The sequence below is a fragment of the Malania oleifera genome, chromosome 5 (genome assembly GCF_029873635.1).
Source record: "Malania oleifera isolate guangnan ecotype guangnan chromosome 5, ASM2987363v1, whole genome shotgun sequence".
Classification (NCBI taxonomy): Eukaryota; Viridiplantae; Streptophyta; class Magnoliopsida; order Santalales; family Ximeniaceae; genus Malania; species Malania oleifera.
Window position 1 is genome coordinate 13,029,313 of NC_080421.1, and position 22,457 is coordinate 13,051,769.

Here is a 22,457-nt window from a genome sequence, read left to right on the forward strand (position 1 = left end):
TTTGGATAAATTTCTTTTCTTTTCTTTTTTTCTTATGCTATGGGCGTTGGTATTATTTTATTAATATGAGATGTTTTAAATTAAAAATAATAATTTAATAGTCATAAATTTTATTTAAACTCAATTTATATTAAATTTAATATATTAGATTTAACAATTTTATAACTATTTTAATGGTTTCATATTTATGATACTTATTTCTCACTATATAAATTGTGATCCATTTTTATTTCAGGTATGATTATTTTTCTGAAATAAACTTATCTTTCACTTTTTCTTAAAATTTATATTTTATTGGATACTCTTATAATTCTGGTATTTGCGAGTGCATACAAAATTGAGGAGCTGAGTAATTCGAACAGTGACTATATCCACTAAAAAATCTTTTTTATAAGTATTTATATTTTTATTTTATATTAATTTTATTAGTAAATATTTTTCCTTCTAGATTTCCCACTAGTGCACTTTCTAAATAAGAACATATTGGGTAGCAGTTATAATTATTTTTTATAGGAAAAAAAATAGTAAACAAGTATAAATAAGAACAAAAAAATGGCAAACAAGTATAAGCATAAATTTTCAAAAGTCAAATAAGATATAAGTATTTTTTAAACTAATATTCTCTTTAAAAATAAAAAGAAAAATTATTCTCTACATAAGATTTGAATCAATTATTTTAATATTTAAACCTATTAAAGTAATGCAAGACTCACATTATTTAGATTTATTCCAAATCTTACTTCATATAAGTATAAATGTTAATGTGATATCTTGTGATCGGTAAGTTTCAAGTCTTTCTCGTTATCTCATTTAATTAGTTGGTAGAATCGGAGTTAAAATGAAATTGAGGATTTAAAATAAAACCTTATTTTTATATTTAGTTTGTATAAATGAATGTAGAGTACATTTTGAGTCCAATTCCCCGATCAATGATTTGTGGAAAATTTATACTTGATTTTTTTAAGTTCCGAAAAAAATACAAAATTTAAGCCGTGTCTAAATTGAACTGACACTAATAAAAATTTATTATTATTATTATCATAGGAATAATAATATTTATTATTTAAAAATATAATATTAATAATAAAGAATATTATTATTCTAAAAACAATAAAAAATAACAATAATACTAAAAATACCATCACAACCACACATAACAACAATTAATATTGTTATTATTATTAATCAAATTTTGTTTTATGTCTTATATAGGTGCTCATGTTTCTAGAAATTAGATCAATATTCTTTTCTTTTGATTAATAATTTGTTTTTCTGCTAAGATGGCTGAACGTTAATTTTGATTGTTATATATTGTGTATTTTCTTTTATAATTTTAATACACCTTTTCTTATCATATTTTAAATAAATAAATAGAACTAGTGACTATTCCTTATATACTTTTTATTATTTTAAGTTTTCGATCAATATTTAATAAAAAGGGAATAAATTTTCAGTAATGAAATTTTAAAATTTATATTGTTTAATAAATATTTCAATAATAAAATTTAAAAATATATATTCTTTATTTATTATTTATTATGAATTTTACTATTATTTTATATATTCTAATTATAAATAAACTTAAATAGTATTTAAGAGCATAAATTTTAAATTTTAAATTTAAATTAATTCAAGAAACTACATCTCTCTCTCTCTCACACACACACACACACACACACACACAAACCTAGAAAGTTAAAGAGGACAAAAAAATTAGAATATTACAAAATTTTGATATCGTAATGGCATCACCAGTTCTTTCGATTCATTCATTTTCGGTGCATGTCTACAAATAGTTCTTTTAATAAAAAAATATACAAAACATAGTTTGGGTTATCCTAGTCGCAAGCAATGATTAAAAAAAAAACCCAAGTTGGTGAGCCAAACAACAGTCAGGGGGTGTAGCTCATATGGTAGAGCGCTCGCTTCGCATGCGAGAGGCACGGGGTTCGATTCCCCGCACCTCCATTTGCTATATTTTTTTATCTTGGTTTTTTGCCCTCTGTGTTTATCAGAGGAATGGATATGGAAATGGAGCTGTCATCAGAGGAAGCGAAGCTTTATTTACGTGAACAGATATTTACAAGGGGGAAAACCCAAAAGAAAGCTCACACCAAAAAAACAAAAGAAGAAGAAGAAGAAAACAGCATGTAATTGATGATCTTCATTCAAATAGATCAAGGGCTAAACCACTCAACCAGCATAGAAACTGAAGCTTCAGAATAGAGAGGCACAGGCAAGTTGAGTTTTAGGAGACGGGTGCCAAGGGGTGCTGCTGCTGACGCTGCAGCTGCAGCTGGGCTCACTTCTTTCCCATGAACCCCACCCAGGCGGCTCGACCGGGGGCTGGCAGTACTGGCAGCTGCAGGGTCCGACCCAGTTCCCAAAGTGGTTCGAGCCTCGGCTTGCCGCTTCTCTACCTCACTGGTCCACATATCCACCACCCCGGACATCGATCTGCAGGCACAAAATGGGTTGCTAATATTTTTGAGATATGGGTATGAATCTTGAAGCTGCAGCCTGCAGGGGCTTGGGGATGTTTAGTATTGTGTAGATCGTATAGAAGATGTGGATGGGGAGTTCTCTAACTTCTCTTTTATATATATAATTCAAATGTGATGGGTATTGTATTCTGTGTGCTCCAAATGAAGACAAGATTGGTATTTGTTTTGTCTATTTGTTTATTTATTCAATTGGATAAGTTGTAGCTTAGTAAGTACTTGAAATCAGAAAAGGAGCCACCAAACAGCAGCTTGGCGAAGTGATTTGATTAAAATACAAAAAGAATGGTGCTTGATGGTGGAGTCATGCCCCCTGTTTTTTAGCCCAAACTCATGACTTGGGTACATTGCCAACTGTTTTTTGGGCTGGGTGCCCATTGATTTCCCAACTTTTGGATAAAAGAGTCATGGAGATGACTATTTCTGCTTTTTGTGTGTGTGTGTGAGAGAGAGAGAGAGAGAGAAGAGAGAGAGAGAGTGAAAAAATTAACGAGGGAGAGGCCACGTTAAAAGGATACACAAATGAACAAAATGTGATATAGAGGTGTCTTTGACTTCAACACAGATTGGGTATGCTAAGAATTAATCAGTTGGACTGTAATTGGGAGTTTTTTCTTAATTTGTCTTTTTTTTTTTTTAAATATATATTAAATAATACCTTTTTCAAGAAAATAATTTTCGGAATAATCCTGACATAATCTCGCTATTTCAAGTAGCGAGATTTAAGCAAATCTCGCTACTTCAAATAGTGAGATTTACCACATGTTATTTTGAGTTATTTAATTTTTTTAAAAAATATATATATAAATTGGGAAAAAACTCGGAAGATCCAACAGCAGGAAAGGGGTGGAGTTTTTTCCGATTTTAACTTTTTTAAAAAAAAAATATATTAAATAATACCTCATTCTGGGAAGAATTTCCTGGAATGACTCTGACGTAATCTCGCTACTCCAAGTAGCGATATTTTACCAAATCTCGCTACTCCAAGTAGCGAGATTTAACACGCATCACCTGGAGACTTATTTGTCTAAAAATAAATCTTGCTACTTAGAGTAGCGAGATTTAATACGTGTCAACTGGAGACTTATTTGTCTAAAAACAAATCTCGCTACTTAGAGTAGCGAGATTTAACACGTGTCAATGTAATAATTAGTTTTGTAAAAAAATTTTATTTTATATCTATATTTTAAAAAATGATAAATAAGGAATAATTACTAAATATTTTTATATACATTATATTATTTTTATTGCTTATTAGTATTCGTAGTTGATGGATGCTAGCAAAAATAAGATGGTAGGAAATAATTGCTATATGCAGGCTACTGTGCATGCTCTGCAGCAACTGTTCAGAATTCTGACCTGCAGATCACATCCATTATACTGACATGCACAATAAAAATGTAATTCACCTTTTTAGTAATTCATTTCTTAAAAATAATAAAGTTTCTTTAATAGGGAGGCCTAAGGGTGGTTATCGCTTGAAAATAATTAAGAAAGAGGAAGAGGAGGTCATCTGTAACACAATTCCTTAGTCCCAATTTTAAGTCTTAGTTACTTTTAAAAATAAAAATAAAAAAATTGAATCTAATTTTGTTGAATTTAGCCTATTTTTTAAAAAAATCTTTACTCATATTAATATTTAAATTAGAAGGATCCGACAGTTTCATTTATTAAGTCAAATGACAAAAATACTTATCATAGGTAGTGCTGGATCTTGGGGATAATAATAATAATAATAATAATAATAATAATAATAATAATAATAATTTTACAAAAAATTCATTAATATTGTATTGCTGCCTCCTTATATTTTTGGATCCATTTAAATGTTTATTAAGATCAGGGAAGACAACAAAATTAAGAAGTGTATGCTCATTTCAAAATTGTTTCATATACTATTCAAAATTTTGAATTTAATATTTTTCATATCAAATTTGTATGATATCCCCCCCCCATAGTAGAAGCATGAAGTTATCTTTTACTTTACAAGCATGAAGTTAGACTTGCGTTCATGGACATATTAAACCATATAGAATGTTGAATTCAAGATCATTTAGTGTGAACCTGAAATCTTTAAGAATTCAGACTTTAGACTAGACCAATGACATAATAAAAAGGATAAATGGCATGAAGTCTTGCATGCATGCCTTTCAGAGATAGCCCTATCACATATAATGATAAAATCAAGAATAAGCCTGCAACCTATAATCCCCAAGACTTCCAGCTTCTAAGCACCAGTCCCATGCATGATGATTAATGGCGCTAAATTATTGAAATTGATATGCTCTTACCTTTCACATTTAAATTTACCAACAAATGTTCTAAACTTCAATTATAATTTCAGAATGGAGGAAATTTCCCCAACAAATGAGAACCAAGAAGCTCCCCAAACCCGCAGTGAAAAGATAATATATCCATTGTTAGATTACCACTTATAGAAAATACAATAGTTTTAAAAACCACACAATAAACGCAAGCAACAAGACTAGACCCCAAGACCTCCTGGTAACCAGCGGCAGAGTCCATGTTACATTATCACTTTACCTAAAAGCTTAAACTATTATGTTTTGGGACAACAATGTATATCAAGCTTTAACATCCATATCCCTCAATATAAAGGAGACATAAATGAATATAACATTCCATATGTAACTTATGGTTGTATGCCTATAAATATTTGTGAATGACTAATTGAGAGGCTTCAAAATACAATGAGATGAAAACACGAAGAGAAGTTGTAAAATAAAACTTGAATGATCTAAAAGCAAGAGGTGAGTGGGAAAAAGGATGTCTCTAAGGCACCATGTATTTTACAAGAACTTGGCTCTTATTCGGTTTAAGATAGAATGGGATTGTGTTCTCCAACCAACAACTTGGGTGAAGGCACTCTAGCTTAATAATATAAACAATATTTCAGAAAAAAAAAATGCAAAATGTAATATATCTTACCGACAGTTCTTCCCCAAAATTTCTTCGCGCGTATACTTCGTCAATTGAAGAAAGCTATCAGATGCAAATATCTGAACATCAAGGACCATATTCAGTTGATTTCCAAAAAAAAAATGCACAATATCACAAATTGAAATTGCAAACTAGACATTCCATATTGGTTGTAAAAATACCACTATACCTAAAAGCTTAAGCTGTTAGGTTGTGGGCTAACAATGTATTGCAAGCTTTAGGATTATATTTTGTTTGGTAGTTCTAAAGATAAATCATCATATCATACAGCTCTTTTACTGAGTATACATTTCAACCCTATTCAAATTGAATTGCACCTAATTGAATTCTTTTCTTTTTCCTTGGGGGCCCGTTTGGTGTTACTTTCAATATTGTCAAATTAAAAGTAGAAATAAAACCTAAGAAACATACATAGAGAGACTAAATTATATTTCACAACGTTACATTCACGAGATTTGTATACATTGAACCTATCAAAATAGTATACCAATTCCGGCAGAGTCCTGTTTAAAAATTGAGCATATCCATCCACGCACCTGTGCAAATAAAACATTATTCAAATACAGTTGATACCAGTATGTTCACAACGTTACATTCACGAGAATCGTATACATTGAACCTATGAACAAACTATACTAATTTCGGCAGAGCCCTGTTTAAAAATTGAGCATATCCATCCACGCACCTGTGCAAATAAAACATTATTCAAATACAGTTGATACTAGTATGTTCACAACGTTACATTCACGAGAATCGTATACATTGAACCTATGAACAAACTATACTAATTTCGGCAGAGCCCTGTTTAAAAATTGAGCATATCCATCCACGCACTTGTGCAAATAAAATATTATTCAAATACAGTTGATACCAGTATGTTCACAACGTTACATTCACGAGAATCGTATACATTGATTTGATGAAGCCCGCAACGGTCATCTGCTCCAGAGTCTTCCTTCAACGGTCACCTACTCGGCTCTCAGCAACAGGTACTCTGTTCGCGCAAGAAAGGAGGAAGAACGGGCGATGTTATTCTGAAGCAAATCTCGCTACTTGGAGTAGCGAGATTTGTCACGCGTCGAAAGCCGGGAGGAGGTAATTCAAAAGGCAGTTGGCAGAGCATTAATTATATCAAAAAAATCTCGCTACTCCAAGTAGCGAGATTTACCACGCGTCAAATGGTGGTTGGCAGAGCTTTACCACGCGTCGAAAGGCGGCTGGTAGAGCATTAAGTCTTCCAATTAAATCTCGATACTCCAAGTAGCGAGATTTGGTAAAATATCACTACTTGGAGTAGCAAGATTACGTCAGAGTCATTCTGAGAAATTCTTCCCAGAATGAGGTATTATTTAATATTTTTTAAAAAAAAAAAGTTAAAATCGGAAAAAACTCGAAAGGGGTGCCTTCTAACATTAATTGTTCGGGGGCAGCATTGCCAAGTGTTGCCAGGCGGATGGAAGAAGCAAGCACTCATGATGCTTCTGACACAAGAGTGATACTGACCGCAGCTAAGATCAGACGGTTTATATGGAAGGGCATTGAATGCGGAGAGATGTGTGGGCGACTTAGCAGAGAATGGTAGAAGAGAAAAGAAGCTAAAAAAATTTTGCTGTTTGGCTTGAGCATTGCAAGAGGAGGTAAGGGTCATTAATGGGTCGCTCTGATTTTTAATTTTTTTCCTAAAAGAATGTTTAGGTTTTCTTTTTCCCCCCACGCCCATTCATGGAATTTGATATGCATAGCAATACAAGTGATGGGCCCTCACGACTGCCTTTCCCACCTGTAGTTGGAATCTAAGATTCAAAGACAAAAAGGATAAGAGTATGAGTTTTTCTAGTTGATGGATTTTCTGTGTTTTCCCTCCTCTTCTTCATCTTCAATTTTTTTTTTTTTTTTTTGGGATTTCAGATACTCAGGAAAATAAGAAAGGGTTTTTGTTGAATTTTTATTTTCTTAAACCTTCTAAAAAGAAAAAATTATCCGAAATTAAGAGATTTTTTTTTATTACTGTATTTTTCTTTTTCTTTCCTTTTTTAGATTTAGTGAATAAAATAATACTTTTAAGTAAAAAAAAATTTCAAAAAATATATTAAATATAAAAAAATTGATATAATTAAATAGGAAATTTCTTTTTTTCAAAAATTTATTGTTCCAAAAGTAATAAGAAAAAGAATTAAATTTTGTTTTATTTCCCGATTTATTACGTAGGATATTTATTTCCCAATTTATTATTTTTAAAAAATATATATATTAAAAGAATTTATTTTCTTATTTATTATGCAAAAGAACTTATTTCCTAATTTATCATTTTTTTAAAAAAACATATACTAGATAATATTTTTTTAAGAAAATAATTCTCGAAATGACATGTGTCAAATCTCGCTATTTGAAGTAGCGAGATTTGTTTAAATAAGCAAATCTCACTACTTCAAGTAGCGAGATTACGTTAGGATTATTCCGAAAATTATTTTCCCGAGAAAGGTATTGTTTAGTATATTTTTTTAAAAAAAAAAGACAAATAGGGAAAAAACTCCTGTAACTGGGCCTTAAAATGAGAATAGGTCCACATTGAAAAAAGTGGAAAGTTAAATTTAGTCTTTTCGGCAACTCTGGATTGAGAAGGTTGAGATGTGAAAATGTTATAAGATGCTAAAAATAGTAATATTATCCTTTTATTACAATAAAAAATAATACAATAGACCATATTCTCAATCTCTTGAAATGGAAACTAAATAATAAATGACCATTGCAATTCCCCAATCCCAGTAAAACCCAATTTCAAGTTTCAAATGAGACCTTAGGATAATCCAAACAGGCAAGTATAACCATCAGGAATGACTAGATTACTGGATTGAGATTTCCAACTCCATTTGTTGTTGCTCAAATTTCAAACGAGGCCAAGCAGACTGGTTTGTTATGATACAAATTCTATTGGAAACTTCGAAAAGAAATGAAAAGAAAATACATGTATTGAAATTAGACTCAATCCATTCTAATTGGCTTCAGGTCAGATGTCTATTGGGTTGATAATATACACAAATGCTCAGCCTAGTTGGAGACAAATCAACCGCCCATGTACATCAAACAATTCTAGCAATACTTTGAGAGATACAATGAGACAAAAGCTTCAAAGTTCAAACCATCAAAGGCTGCAATTTCCCTCGCAGAAATGAAGGACGCAAGACTCCCCCAGCAGATGAAGGTGAACCAAGTAGCTAAAATGACTCATTAAACCCAAAAAATATACTTTGTAATCCCACAGCATAATTCCATCTTTACAGTCTTGTTTCCAGGATCTTCACATAAACCCATATTTTTCTCAGAAAGTGCATTAAGTGTGGTAAAAAAATAAATAAATAAATTTGCATGAAGTGTGTTGCGTAGCAAACTGGAAACTATGCGAGTCCAATCTGACATTTACATCATCAATTTTGCAAAGGTTTTACAACTTGGGGCGTTCATAGAATAAAAAATCAGTGATTAAGTGGTCAAAGATGCTTACTGAAATATGCTTGAAAATATAACTGGTTATATCTGAACCCAAATGAAATCATGACGCCAAGGCACACCAACTAATGAGAAATAGAATCATGTGCTAGTATTCATTCTCAGCAAGTCCAAGGCTGGGCATCCTGTCAAATTTATGCTCCACTATAGTTGGTGAATTTCAAAAGAAGCATAGTGGAGACACATGACACATAACATGCTGCTCTACCCTTCCGGGCATTATTGAGGAAGCTCAGTGACCATTAGTGCAGTACTGCAGAGAGGCCCAGGGCCCACCATAAATAGAATGCCTCTTCGTGCCCCAGCTCATGCAAGAATCCCCACCGGCAAATTCTGCACTGCAAAGATGATCATCCACTAAGATCATCATCCAAGGATACAATCCAAACTCCTGTCCATCCAAATATGAAGCAGGGATATTAGAACCAGACAATGGATCAGATAACATGTTAAAGCACGTGTAATATTGCATTTGATCTGAATGATTATTCTATATTTTTGGAATAATCAGAATTTCAGAATTCAAAAACAGACCCTGAATAGAAACAGAGGAACAAAACATGCTGAAACTGTTGAAGAGGTAAAACAGTGCAAAATAAGACCACATCAAAGAGATGTGTGTGGTGGGGTTAATGAAAAGGTTATTTCATCCAAATTGAGATCAACATGTCATTCTAAACTATTAGTGTTTTATCATTGAAAAAAAATCAAATTTTATTACTGGAAAAAAGAAATGATATGATAAACAATACTCACATTAACTTGACTGAGGTACATAGAGTACCAAGAACCCATAATCCTCTCAGAAGCACACCGTTCTGCGTATTGAAGCACTCTGCAGCCATCCAATCCTTCGCATTTTATTAAGCTTTAACCAGCAATGAAAAGGATGCAAGCTCTTGCAGGTTGCAATAGTCCTAAAATAGAGCCCCACTGCAAGTCTTCAGGCAGTTTTAAAATACATCAAAACACCTAAGCTGCTTCCCGCTAAAAGGGAGACATAAACAGGCCTAGTGTATGTTTTCCGGTGAGAGAAAAAGATTCCTCAATGAGAAAGGTCCAGCCAATAAGAGCTGTACAGAAGAGTATTTGGATGGAACTCTCTGTGCTGGCTCTAAGTATCTCCTCATTCTAATTTCCTAACAAAACTGGCGGCTCATGCTATGCACTATGCAGTGAACCTCAGAATCGATAAGCCAAGAAATAGGCATTCTTGAGGCAATAAATGCAGTGGCTCAACCTCCGGAAGGAAAAAAGATTTGAAACACAAGTACCTGGCCGTTTAGAAGTACCAGTGAATGAAAATGACCCAACATGCCCAAGAATTCTCTTCAGAACATGATCTGAGTCCAGGTCTTGTTCATAACATGCAAAAGCTTCATTAGTTCAAATCCAAGGTGTCCAACCTTCATACATATTACAAAGATTATCTACACTTGTTGCTTGTTTAAGTAGATAATCCACTTGCTCTGCAATGCTTATTTCCCTGAAAACAAGAACAGTTTATCTTTAACACATTTCACCAAAATAAATAATTAGTGAAGCTTTGCCAAGGAAAGCAGTTACCTGTTATCAGCAATATCATGACCATCAAGTTTCATCTCGATTCGCCTTAAGACTGAGATTGCATAAGCATTTTTACCTATAGGTAACAACAAAATACAAACAAAAAATAATTTAGTTGTCATTATCTCAAGTTTGATGGAAGTTCACAAACATATAGGGAAAGGGGGGTTAAAAGACGGAATAAAGAGAAGTGTTGAGAGGTTAACAGTGACATGTATTAGTTGTTCAGGTGAAGCATTGAAAGGCTAAAAGTGTAATATATTAGTTATTAGGGCTATTTTTATTTAAGATGGACTCTCCACATGCATAATAGTATGAAAACAATGGGAATGACGCAAGATACCAGCCTTCTCTCTTTCTCTCTTCTTCCTTTTCTCTATTTTTCTTTCCATTTTTCTCTCTATTACTTAAAGATCATCAAAAAGAACTTGGTATTACAGCTCAAAAATCAAGTTGAATGACTAGTCTTTTTTCTTTATTTTTTTCTATATAAATTTCCACTGAGCATGACCTAGTCTGCTGAGTCTATTGTTTAGATTTTTGATCTGGTTTGCTCTGTGTTCTCCATTAGCAGATGAGGTTCTCTCAACCTCCTCCTAATTACCATATTGAAGAACTTTGAGTGGGAAAGAGCAAAAGGAAAAAGAGAGGCTAGAGAGAGAGAGAGAGAGAGAGAGAGAGAGAATTAAGAGCTTAGGCCAGCTTTCTCTTTTAACTCCCAGAGTTCGAGCATTTTGTTGCTGGTAGGACAGAGAGTAGATTTTAGCCAAGATCGAAATTTTGTTATTTCAGCTAGGTTCTTGATCCATAATCATTCCTATATCTGTATTTTTTTCTATCAAGGAGATTGAGGAGGTGGTTTTATGATTATTTGATTTGTGTTTGGCCATTTTCCTCCAACTTCTACTTCAGATTTTTTTCAGGACAGTATTGACATGATTTGTTCATCCACTCCACTTTGTGCAAATAAGGCAAGTTCTAACACTTCAAAGTTGCACATCTGCAAATGGCAGGTGTCATTATGTCCAAAAGTTGGTATAGCAACTTGATTGATTGGTCAAGGTGGAGAGCAATAGATTTATATAGACTTTTCACAGCATGTGTAGCACATTTCCAAGGTTATTTATTTGCCTAATAAGTTTGCATTTTGGTGGATGCAGATTCGTGCCAAGAAATGTGACTTGGAGACTTCAATGCCCTTGGATTGAATCATAACTACAATGCCAAAACAAATAAAGAGAAATTGAGCTTTTAGGGAGCCTTCTCCAAGCCAAAAATTATGCTAAAAAGGAATAGCCATCTGTTTCCAATAATCCACCCTCATGAGAGTTAAAGAAATAGCCCAAACCTTGGGCAACAAATTTCCAAAGAGTCACCCCGTAACCACCTACACCACCACCAAATGAAAGAGCCCATCCATTTTAATCCACTCCATATCTTAATTGCTACAACAACAGTCCAAAAAGCCTTCCACCCCAATGATGCTCCAAATACATTTCTCAAGAAGAGTTCTTGAGAGAGAGAGTTACCAAAAACACTAACCCCTAGTGAACCACAAATTGATATAAAATTTTCCAGTCATTATTTATCAATTTCACCAAAACAAAGCTCTTTGCATCCTCTCCTAAATAGGTAGTGCTAGTACGCATTTTTCACCTATGTGTCTGCAAGGATACCTCAAACATACCCACTTTGGAGCACATTCCGTTTCATGATCCCATTCCTGTTCTACGAACTGAAACATTCTGTGTTCTTTGTAATATTGTATGTATGCATATATGAATGTTTTCTTGGGATCATAGGCTCTTGTACTGGAGTTCACTACATGAGGCAAATGGAGTTTGTGCACCACAAAACTTAAAAGTCAAATTTCATCATGCATACTTCAATGCCAAATGCCAAATGCCCATGTTTTCATCGTGTGTCTAGATTATCCTCTTTTATGTTCCTCCAGAAACCTTTGGGTGGAATTGTTATGTCCATATCCACAATTCTAATTCTAGAAAAGTTAATCCCAAGGGATTTTGAGCATATATGCTTTAAGCATTCCTCCACTCAAAGGGGTTGCAGAATTTTTCATTCTCTCTAGAAAGCTGTTACATATATCATGTTGCATTATTCGATGTCTATACTAATACCTCAATAGAAAAAGCAAACCTCAGGGTAGGGGTGAAGATAACACTCGGATGTCGTCAATGTTTTGCCTCCTATTCTTAAGAAGATTACAACAGGCATCTTATGCTTGAGAAAAGATAACGTAGCACAACCAACAATAGATATCCTACTATAATGAAGGTAGAAAACATATCCTGGTTCAAGCAAACAGTTTGTATTTCTTTTTTATTTTTTATAAGCAAGCAAACAGTATCAAGTCTGATAATTTTTTTTCTTCCTAAAAGGAACAAGCAAGCAAATAGTTTGACTTTTAACAAGCTGAAATGACATAGACTTTTAGCCCCAGTGATTAATTCAGCAGGAAATAATTAAAAATGAAATATACCGTAAACAGCTACTATTCTGTAAGAATCTTTCTTGCTATCTTATATTTACAATCAGTTATTTTTACCCTAGGGAAGCAGTGAGGTGATAACAAGGACAAGGTTTTCATTATTAGCTGTTAGAGTTAGCAGGAAGTAATACAGTTATGTTAAACTATTGAATCCCCAATACAAGATAACACCACCCCGGCACCCCCCCCCCCCCCCAAAAAAAAAAAAAAATTGCAGACCACATAGCAGGTCAATTTTGTTTCCTCCAGCAACTCAAACTGAGTCAAAAAGTTCAGTAACAAATACAAGCATAATCCCGTCCCAAAAATAGCCCTTCTTGATCTATTTAAGGTGTAAGATCACTGTACAAAAGTTTGGCATCCCTTTGATGCCCTTTTAATGGATACCTTTTCTACTGATTGAAAAAAAAAAAGATATTTGGATCACAAGTTTTTGACAATTTTGATAATTTAAAGCAAGTAACATCTCTACTCTTTCCAATTATTACTGCCAATTTGAAATGACATTTAGATCAATTAGCTTTTGCATGCTCTGACAAAGAACAATGAAAGCTGCAGTGAGGAGCAACCTCATTCAAGTTGGTATAAAAAAAGATATAATGGGCCATGGACAACAGAAAATATGATGCCAGATATCCAAATTGCAAAAAAAAAAAAAAGATTCAAATAGCCAACCATAAAATTTGGATGATCATGTTGAGTTGAGTTTTCCTGAAAATTTAGGGCAATATGTGGATTGCAACAGCAAGAACCAGTTAATGACTCATCAGCCAGTTTGCTATCAGGAATGAAAAAAAAGGACTCATCAAACAGATGAATGAATCTTCTGAAAGAATTTCTTAAGGAACAAGTGATTCCTTCTCACTGCCAGTTGATCCTCAAAGACCCACTCCCTCATTTAAACTAATCTTATTCTTGATCTACACACGCACAATGTATGCATGCATGCAATATTTTTTTTGAACTTTAACAATATAATATGTTCCATCATCGACCAGTTTTCAACCATCACTTAAAGTTTGAAATGCTAATACCCAGCCTGGAAAAGATTAATAATTTCATCTGCAAAATCATCCCAGTCCATGTGAATAATATCTAGATACAAATGAAACAACAGGAAAAAATATAAGGATATTTTGGTGATACAGATTTGATTCTTACCCCTTGCTATTCGACTAACAGCATCTGTATTAAGGAGAGTTTCTTGGACTTCATCCTCGTTCCTAACTTTGCTTATTAAAGTTGCCACTTCATCTTTACCCCCAAACATTATCCCTGAGTTTTCATAAGGATGTGAAGTTTCAATGCTGGCAGTTACACATTGGTTATTTGGAGATGTCAAATCTTTAAGATGTTCAATTGATTCATTAATTAATGATCTGACCGAGCCGGAATCGCTGTTAATGGCCTCCACATGCTTAGATTCTGATTGCCCACAAAACGAAACTTCTTGGGAACCAGTTCCAGAAAATGGAACAGAGGCCTCCCTGGCATTAGACCCCAGTGAAAGCTGTTCCATCACTTCTGCTGCACTATTGAAGCTATCTGGAAGACTTGATTCATCCAATGTATGACTAGATTCTGAGCTGCTATAGATGGTGTCTGGAGGAGATATCCATCCTTTATCCTGGGAAGTCAGTCCAGTAATTCCAGGAAAATCTTCTTCAAGTTCTCCACTAGATCTGGAAAAGTTCTCTTTCTCCTTGTTATCAAAATCAATTGCATCACCATCCAGGTCTGGCCTTAACAAGTTGATCTCTTGTGACCTTACTTGCTGGCTTTCACCAAGTCCTTCAAGAGCCTGATAAAGAAAATGATGGGAAAAGAACAAACAAACATTATAGATGGGAATTTTTGTGTATATTCAGTAATTGATATTGAAGCATCTAAAAAATATGAATCTCAATCTTCACAAGCAAGACATTACTTTATGAAGATTTCCAGCATGCAGACTTGCAGTTCGTGCAAGCCTTGTCAACATGGAAAGAAGCCCCTTTACAGATGATGTAAGTGATGGCACCAAGGGCCCAAAGGTTTGATAGGCTTCCCTAATTCTTAAAGAATACGACTGGTATATGGCTTGACCATGAATGGGAGATATTTCCATCTTTGTCTCTCTTTCCCTAGCCATGGCATCAGTCATTGCAGCTACATCCTTAGACAACACTGATTCAAGTGGAATAAGGATCAGACTCGCCTGCCCAAAAATTAAAATCATCAGCACATATGGTAGTGAGGACTTCAGAAAAAACCTAGATCAAGAATCCAATACAAACAAATTAGCAAGGAAAAAAAAAATGAAAACCTTTGAAAGATCATCTGTCAGAGAATGGTGAGCTGCAGCAGCCTCCTTTCCCAAATTGTGAACATCATGTAGACCCTCAGTTATTGCCAAAACCTAAAAGAATTACAAAGCCATAACCGGAAACCAAATTTATCTGGATTTCATAAGTTATAATCCATTTAAAACAGTTGCTGCAAATGCGAAAATAGACAAAAGACAACTAACGCAACGGCACATATATGGTATAGATAACAGTACCCATGTTTTAAAATCACTTTCACACCCTCTTGTTTTAAGTGGCAGGGGCCACAATCAATGTTCAAGAATAAAGTTTTGGTAAATCTTTCTTAGGGTTTTTAATCTGGGAGAATCGGTCTTTTTCACTATTCATAGTGTTTGGAAGGTCAAAGTTACCTCTAAAACTGAGGCTTTTATTTGGTTGGTTGTTCTTCATAGAGTTAACCAATGTTTTAAAAGGCATAATCAAGGCTTGCCTTGAGGCTCGCCTTAAGGCAAGGCATGCCTAAAACTCCTTGAGGCTCAATCTAAAATACCAAATCCCAAAAAGGCTAATGCATTACACGCTGAAGCTTACGCATTTGTACAAAAAGGCACACCTTTTGCGCCTTTTTACTTGAGAGTTGCGCATTTTGGGTGTGCAATTCTCAAGTAAGATTTGGCTAGAAAATATTGATTCCATGTTTATATAAAAGGAATGTTATAACATGAGTTGATTTCTAAAACTCTTGAACCTCAACCTTTTCAAAAAAATTGAGTTGCATCTTAGATCTTGAAAAATAATTTGAACTTTGTAATGTTATAGCTATCTCGTCATGTTTATGTAATGAATTTAAGCAATTTTTTTTTTTTGAATGGCCAACAAGTAGTTTGCAAATTATATTTGATTTTTTTTCTTTACATTATTTTGTGATTTTATTAATTTTTTATTTATTCTTAAAATATATAACTTATTTACGTATTTTTATCTAAAAATAAAATCTCAAAAGGCTTACACCCCAATGCCTTAAGGCTTACACCTCGCCTCTTAAGGGTTAGAGCCCCCCACCTTACGCCTTCGCCTTTTAAAACATTGGAGTTAACACTAACAATCTGTTGCTGAATAGGAGGCATTGTAGGGCTTTATTCCTGGATGTTTGTGTACTTCAAATTGATAGTCCTAAATCTGCCTCCCATTTGTTTTTGCATTGTTCTTTTTCCCCAGAGAATTCAGAAAATACCCTTTGGTGTTTACAGGGGAAAGTTAGGTTTATCCAGGGTCGGTGGAGGATATGGCAACCATTTCTATTTCAGGTTTTGGAAGGAGTAAGGACAGATAAACCCTTTGGAGATGTGGGTTGTATGCTGTGTTGTGGGGTGTTTGATTCAAAACGAACACCTGTATTTCAAGGGGACAAAGACTTCTTTGCCTTTGGTTTGGGGTAAGATTCAGTATTTGACTTTATTATAGGCTATTGCCGCTGGCTGTTTCAAGGGTTTGTCTTTTCAGGATGCTCAGCGTGCTTGGTGTGCTGTTTTGTATAATTTATTTAGCTTTTCTATCTTTGTTCTTTTGTTCCATTCAGGAGGATTTCTATTCTCCAGTTCTGTGCATTCTTTCTCTATTAATATTTTAGGATTTCCATTCTCCAGTTTTGTACATTCTTTCTCTATTAATATATTCTTCTATTCCAATCTTTAAAAAAGAAAAAAATATATATATGCATAACATGCAGAATTTATCAAAGTAGCAAATTTCCCATAAATTTAGTAAATTGGCGTACAAATTTTGGTGAATGGGCCCAGCAAATTCAAAAAATTGAAACGACGAATCCTAATAAATGATCTCAGCCATGGATCAAAATTGTGAATTGAATAAAAAACACAGTTCAGCCTTAACCCAACAAATGTTATCAGTAATTCAGTGCTTACAGGTCAACAAAATAGAACCAACACTTTGATAACAGATTATGAAAGAATCAGCACAAATAAATGAATATATGCATAAACACACACATGCATAAAAGCAACATTGAATTTAGCACTTCTCCGAATTTAGTATTCCCCAACCATGCAACCCACATTCAACTATAAGTAGAGATTAAAGACCATTATTCATATTGCATTACCAAAGTAACTAAAGCAGTTAATCTCTTCAGTTTTCAAATAGAAACCTAATGCAGTAAATCTCGAAAATCCAATTAACAAAATATTGGTTCACCACATATGTTTTACAGTAATAATACCTCTTCAAGCATGGAACCACATTCTGAAGTCAAAGCAGTATGACCCTTTGTGACACGACTGAATTTAGCATATACATAAAAGCAACATTGAATTTAGCACTTCTCCAAATTTAGTATTCCGCAACCATGCAACCCAAATTCAAGTATGAATAGAGATTAAAGACCATTATCCATATTGCATTACCTAAGTACCTAAAGCAGTTAATCTTTTCAATTTTCAAATAGAAACCTAACGCAGTAAATCTCAAAAATCCAATTAACAGAACATTGGTTCATCACATATGTTTTACAGTAATAATACCTCTTCAAGCATGGAACCACATTCTGAAGTCAAAGCAGTATGACCCTTCGTGACCCGACTGAATGCAGATAGTGCCATACTTGCTTCATAGGCACAATCCCTCATGGCAACAAGAGTGCTTTGTAGATCACCTACAGAAGGAAAAAGTAGCAGGTCATGTTTAAATGATGCACATCTTCAAGTATATCAGTGACAATGATTAGTGTACAGGGAAGTTTGTCGAAAATGCATTCTGCATGGGATTATTGAGAGGATTGGCAGGATCCGAACTTACGACTAGATCAAGGATCATAAGATTCTATTAACGATAAAAATATATATATAAATATTATAAACCTAAAACATTGGCTGATGAGTGTTCATGACTGAGAAAATAACAGGTAGCTTATAAACTAGATTGCCCATGTAACAAAGAGGTCAAGTGTTCAAATTGTTGAATTCTTAACTCAATCAAATCCTATTGTAATTAAAAAAGAAATAAATACAAATAAAACATAATTTTTAACACATTAGTCAACAAGCAATTATATAACATAAACATCTAAAGTATATTTAAAAATTAGCGAACAAATAACAAAAAGCCAAACTATCAAGTTAGTTCATTAAAATTAGTGGTCAACATTCAAACAACTATTAGGTTAATCAATATCACCGAGAATAAAATGGGTGACATCATGAAACCCATCATTAAAATCATCATCATGATCATCATTATCATCATCCAACCCATTAGTGTATTAAATATCTACATATATCCTCAACCTAAATATTGATGTTTGATGTCTAAACTACTTAATGAACATCTCTTAAAAATAAAATTTTGAGTCTATAATTTTGTTAATATTAGATAAACCAAATTGCCCATTCCATGTACAAACTATACACAACAAACACTATGTAATTTACTAAAAATTAAAAAATGTAACATATTGTATGATATTACGACCAAACACAATCCCGCAATGATCCAACTCGAATCCTACCAAATTGTGATTCTATGCAGGATCAAGATCATTTTGGTAAAGTCGGATTGTAGGATCCTACGATCTGGGATTGCAATTTTAATAAATTTGTATACAAGGGTGGAACTAAATCTTTTTATGTGAATGCTTATGTATGAATGCAGTCATGAATGTTGATTAAGATGATGTTACCTGAAGCTGACTTGGCTTTCATAGAAGCAATACAGAGTTCATTAGATGCAGAAAACAAACCACTGGAAGCAGCTTCCAAGCTACTCTTTGCAAGCTTCCATTCTTGTTCAGTGCCTGATACAGGAAATGGGAAAGTACAAATTCAAAACTAAAATAAGTGAAATTAACATCAAGTATAACTTGAAATGCCTAATGCATCAAATGAAACCAGCCTCTTGCAAAAATGCAAGGTAAGGCTGCATACCCATTGTGGGCCGTCCCTTCCCTGGGCCCCGCATGCGCGGGAGCTTTGTGCACCGGGCTGCCATTTTTATGTTTTCCCATTATTGAGAAATTGAAGCCTAATTGAGCTTTTCTTTGCTTCATTTCAAATTTTTCCCATTACTTTTTTTCTTATTTACCTTCGTTTTGTTTCCTTATTTTTCTTGCCAATTAATCCTTAATAACCATGACAAAAATTGCATTGGTTTCTCAAGCCTAGGACACTTTGGGAGCTAAAAGAAAAATGATTTAAAGCTTCCTTTTATTTAAAGTTCCTCTCCAGTCCTATCTAGTTTAGTAAGACATTCATTTATGACGTTCTGGATATTTTATTAGTTCATAATTTCATGGATGTAGGGCAGTTCCAGAATATCAACAGAACATTGATATTCAGGAACAGATCAAGCATCAAAGCAGTTTTCTATATAATATTTTTTAAACACAGGACTTGGGGTCCCTGCTAAAACTAGAACAGAGTCTTTCAGGCTTGACATAGAAGAGGGAAAAGACTCACTTTTCATTCTGTAGTAGGGGGCAACTACCATGAAGCCTACATAGGAAGAATACAACAACATAGCCTGTTTTGTCAGATGTTACTGAGCAATATGAGGAGATCACACACACACACACACAACAAATAAACAAAAAAGAAGCGCACAATAAAACAAAACAAACAGAAAAGCTTATGAGTACCTATTTGAGTCCACTATTTCCAAGTCCTATATCAAGATTTTCTTATTCAGGGGAATTTGGAAAGCTTCTTAATTGAGGATCATAATAATGACTCTTGGATAGCCTCTCTTCCTCTCCAGTCTACTCTTGTAGCGCATAGGTTTCTCAAGTCTGGGACACTTTGGAGCTAAAAGAAGAAAGAAAAATGATTTAAAGCTTCTTTTTATTTAAAGTTCCTCTCCAGTCCTGCCTAGTTTAGTAAGACATTCATTTATGACATTCTGGATACTCTAATCAGTTCATAATTTCATGGATGTAGGGAGTTCCTGAATACCAGAATATCAACAGAACACTGATATTCAGGAACAGATCAAGCATCAAAGCAGTTTCTTATATAGTCTTTTTTAAACACATGACTTCAGGTCCCTGCCAAAACTAGAACAGAATCTTTCAGGCTTGACATAGAAGAGGGAAAAGACTCGTTTTTCATTCTATAGTAGGGGGCAACTACCATGAAGCCTACATAGGAAGAACACAACAACGTGGCTTGTATTGACGGATGCTTTTGAGCAATATGAGGGGAACACACACACACACAAACACACAACAAATAAACAGAAAAGAAGAGAACAAAAAACAAAAACAAACAGAAAAGCTTATGAGTATTTATTTGAGTCCACTATTTCCAAGTCCTACATCAAGATTTTCTTATTTAGGGGAATTTGGAATCTTCCTAATCAGGGTCGTAATAATGACTCTTGGATAGCCTCTCTTCCTCTCCATTCTACCCTCCTAGCGTATTCCATCAATAAATATTGCTACTGAGGCCGTTGCATGCTATGACAGGAGGACACAGACATTTAGCTCAGCTCAGATCCTTCAATATGAGATTGAATAAAGTGAGAAAAGGGGATTTTCCTTTCGTACTTGAGCATAAACCAGTTCATAATCAGTGGCTGGGGATTTCTTTGGTGGCAGTAAAGTGATTTTCTGATGGATGGCTGTTGGTTTTTGGTAGGTGGGGAATGGGTTCTCAAAGTATCCAAGTTGGGAGGGTGATCTACTGGATGGCGATACAGCCTACAAATATGGGGAAGTTTTTGGAGTTGAGGTAGGGCTGGAATGCGAATATAGACTTAACCGCTTAAATTCCCACATGGGCGCAGAGCTTTTTAGGTAAACATGTCGGATCAGACCAGGCCTATAACAAATCTAAATATGCAGGGGCCCAAAAATTTGGAAAGAATGATCATCAGAAGAGATTTTGTGGCCCAGCATAATCCACAACTTGTCACAAGTTACGGAGAGGTCCATTCAGTGAAAAAAGGGGGAAATATAAATGAGTAGGGTTAAATAGAAAGATTTACAAATTTTTGCATGAGTGACTTTTTTCTAAATTATTATATCCTTATACAATGGAGTAGGCATTATTATAGACAAAAACTTAAAAGATAGCGTTGTGGATGTAACTAGAGTAAGGGATAGAATTATAAAAATCAAGATGGTATTAGGACAAGAGATAATATCATTAGGGCTTATGCTCCTCAAGTTGGCTTAGCAGAAAATCTTATAAGACAATTTTGAGAAGATATGGATAGTATTATACAAGGCATACCAGGGATTGAGAAAATATTTATAGGCGGAGATCTGAATGGACACGTTGGAAGGGATAATAAAAATTATGAGAGGATACATAGAGGATATGGATATGGAGACAAAAATGAGTCTGGGGAGATGATCTTAGACTTTGCTATGTCATATGATTTTAGTATATTTAAGACGAGAGAAGAACACCTAATAACCTTTAAAAGTGGATAAAATAGAAGTCAAATAGATTTTTTTTTAACTAGGAGGCTAGATAGTTTATCATGCAATGATTGTAAAGTTATTCCAAGTGAAAGTCTAACCACACAACATAGAATCTTAGTGTTAGATATATGTATTAAAAAATGGAAGAAAATGGATAAAATAAACCAGTGTACGAGAACTAGATAGTAAAACCAAAAAGGAGAAAATAAAATAAAATTTAAAGATAAAATGATCAAAGATGAGGATTGGACCATAGAAGAAAAGATAGATACAAATACTCTTTGGAATAGATTAGCTAGCTTTATTAAAAAGATAGCAAAAGAGATTTTAGGTGAATCAAGGGGAAGATTCTCGAATAGCAAAGAGAGTTAGTGGTGGGATAAAGATGTACAAAAAATCATAAAGACAAAAAGAATTTGGTATAAAACGTGGAAAAAAAGTAGAAACAGAGATAACTTTGAAAAATATAAGGAGGCAAGAAAAGATGCAAAAATGGCAGTTAGTGAAGCTAAATATAGATCTTTTAATAGTTTGAATGATAGATTATGTAAAGAAGGGGAAAGAGATATATTTAAACTTGCTAAAGTTAGAGAAAGAAAGAGCAAGGACTTAGGAAATAAAAAATGTATAAAAAGTGAGGATGATATTGTCTTGGTTAAGGACGAAAATATTAAAGAAAGATGGCGAAG

General features: G+C 33.9%; 1 protein-coding gene and 1 non-coding gene across 3 annotated transcripts in view; one reads left to right on the plus strand and one right to left on the minus strand.

The window, feature by feature from the left end:
* Positions 1 to 1,895: 1,895 nt before the first annotated feature.
* On the plus strand, positions 1,896 to 1,968 carry TRNAA-CGC (transfer RNA alanine (anticodon CGC)). The gene has a single exon. It is a non-coding gene; the product is annotated as a tRNA-Ala (tRNA).
* A 6,832-nt stretch (positions 1,969 to 8,800) lies between these two features.
* The window catches only part of LOC131154843 (uncharacterized), a 50,547-nt gene continuing 36,890 nt past the window's right edge, over positions 8,801 to 22,457 (minus strand). Inside the window, exons 9-17 of one of the 2 annotated variants that reach the window (XM_058107630.1) lie at positions 19,027 to 19,140; positions 17,873 to 18,003; positions 15,350 to 15,442; positions 14,972 to 15,241; positions 14,206 to 14,845; positions 10,536 to 10,611; positions 10,244 to 10,455; positions 9,726 to 9,804; positions 8,801 to 9,360 (exon numbers count right to left, since the gene is read on the minus strand). In XM_058107630.1, the coding sequence (XP_057963613.1) occupies positions 10,356 to 10,455; positions 10,536 to 10,611; positions 14,206 to 14,845; positions 14,972 to 15,241; positions 15,350 to 15,442; positions 17,873 to 18,003; positions 19,027 to 19,140 (1,424 nt within the window). In that variant the 3' untranslated portion in view covers positions 8,801 to 9,360; positions 9,726 to 9,804; positions 10,244 to 10,355. Of the gene's footprint in view, positions 9,361 to 9,725; positions 9,887 to 10,243; positions 10,456 to 10,535; positions 10,612 to 14,205; positions 14,846 to 14,971; positions 15,242 to 15,349; positions 15,443 to 17,872; positions 18,004 to 19,026; positions 19,141 to 22,457 lie in introns of both variants that reach the window. The other variant, XM_058107629.1, reaches the window with a different exon arrangement.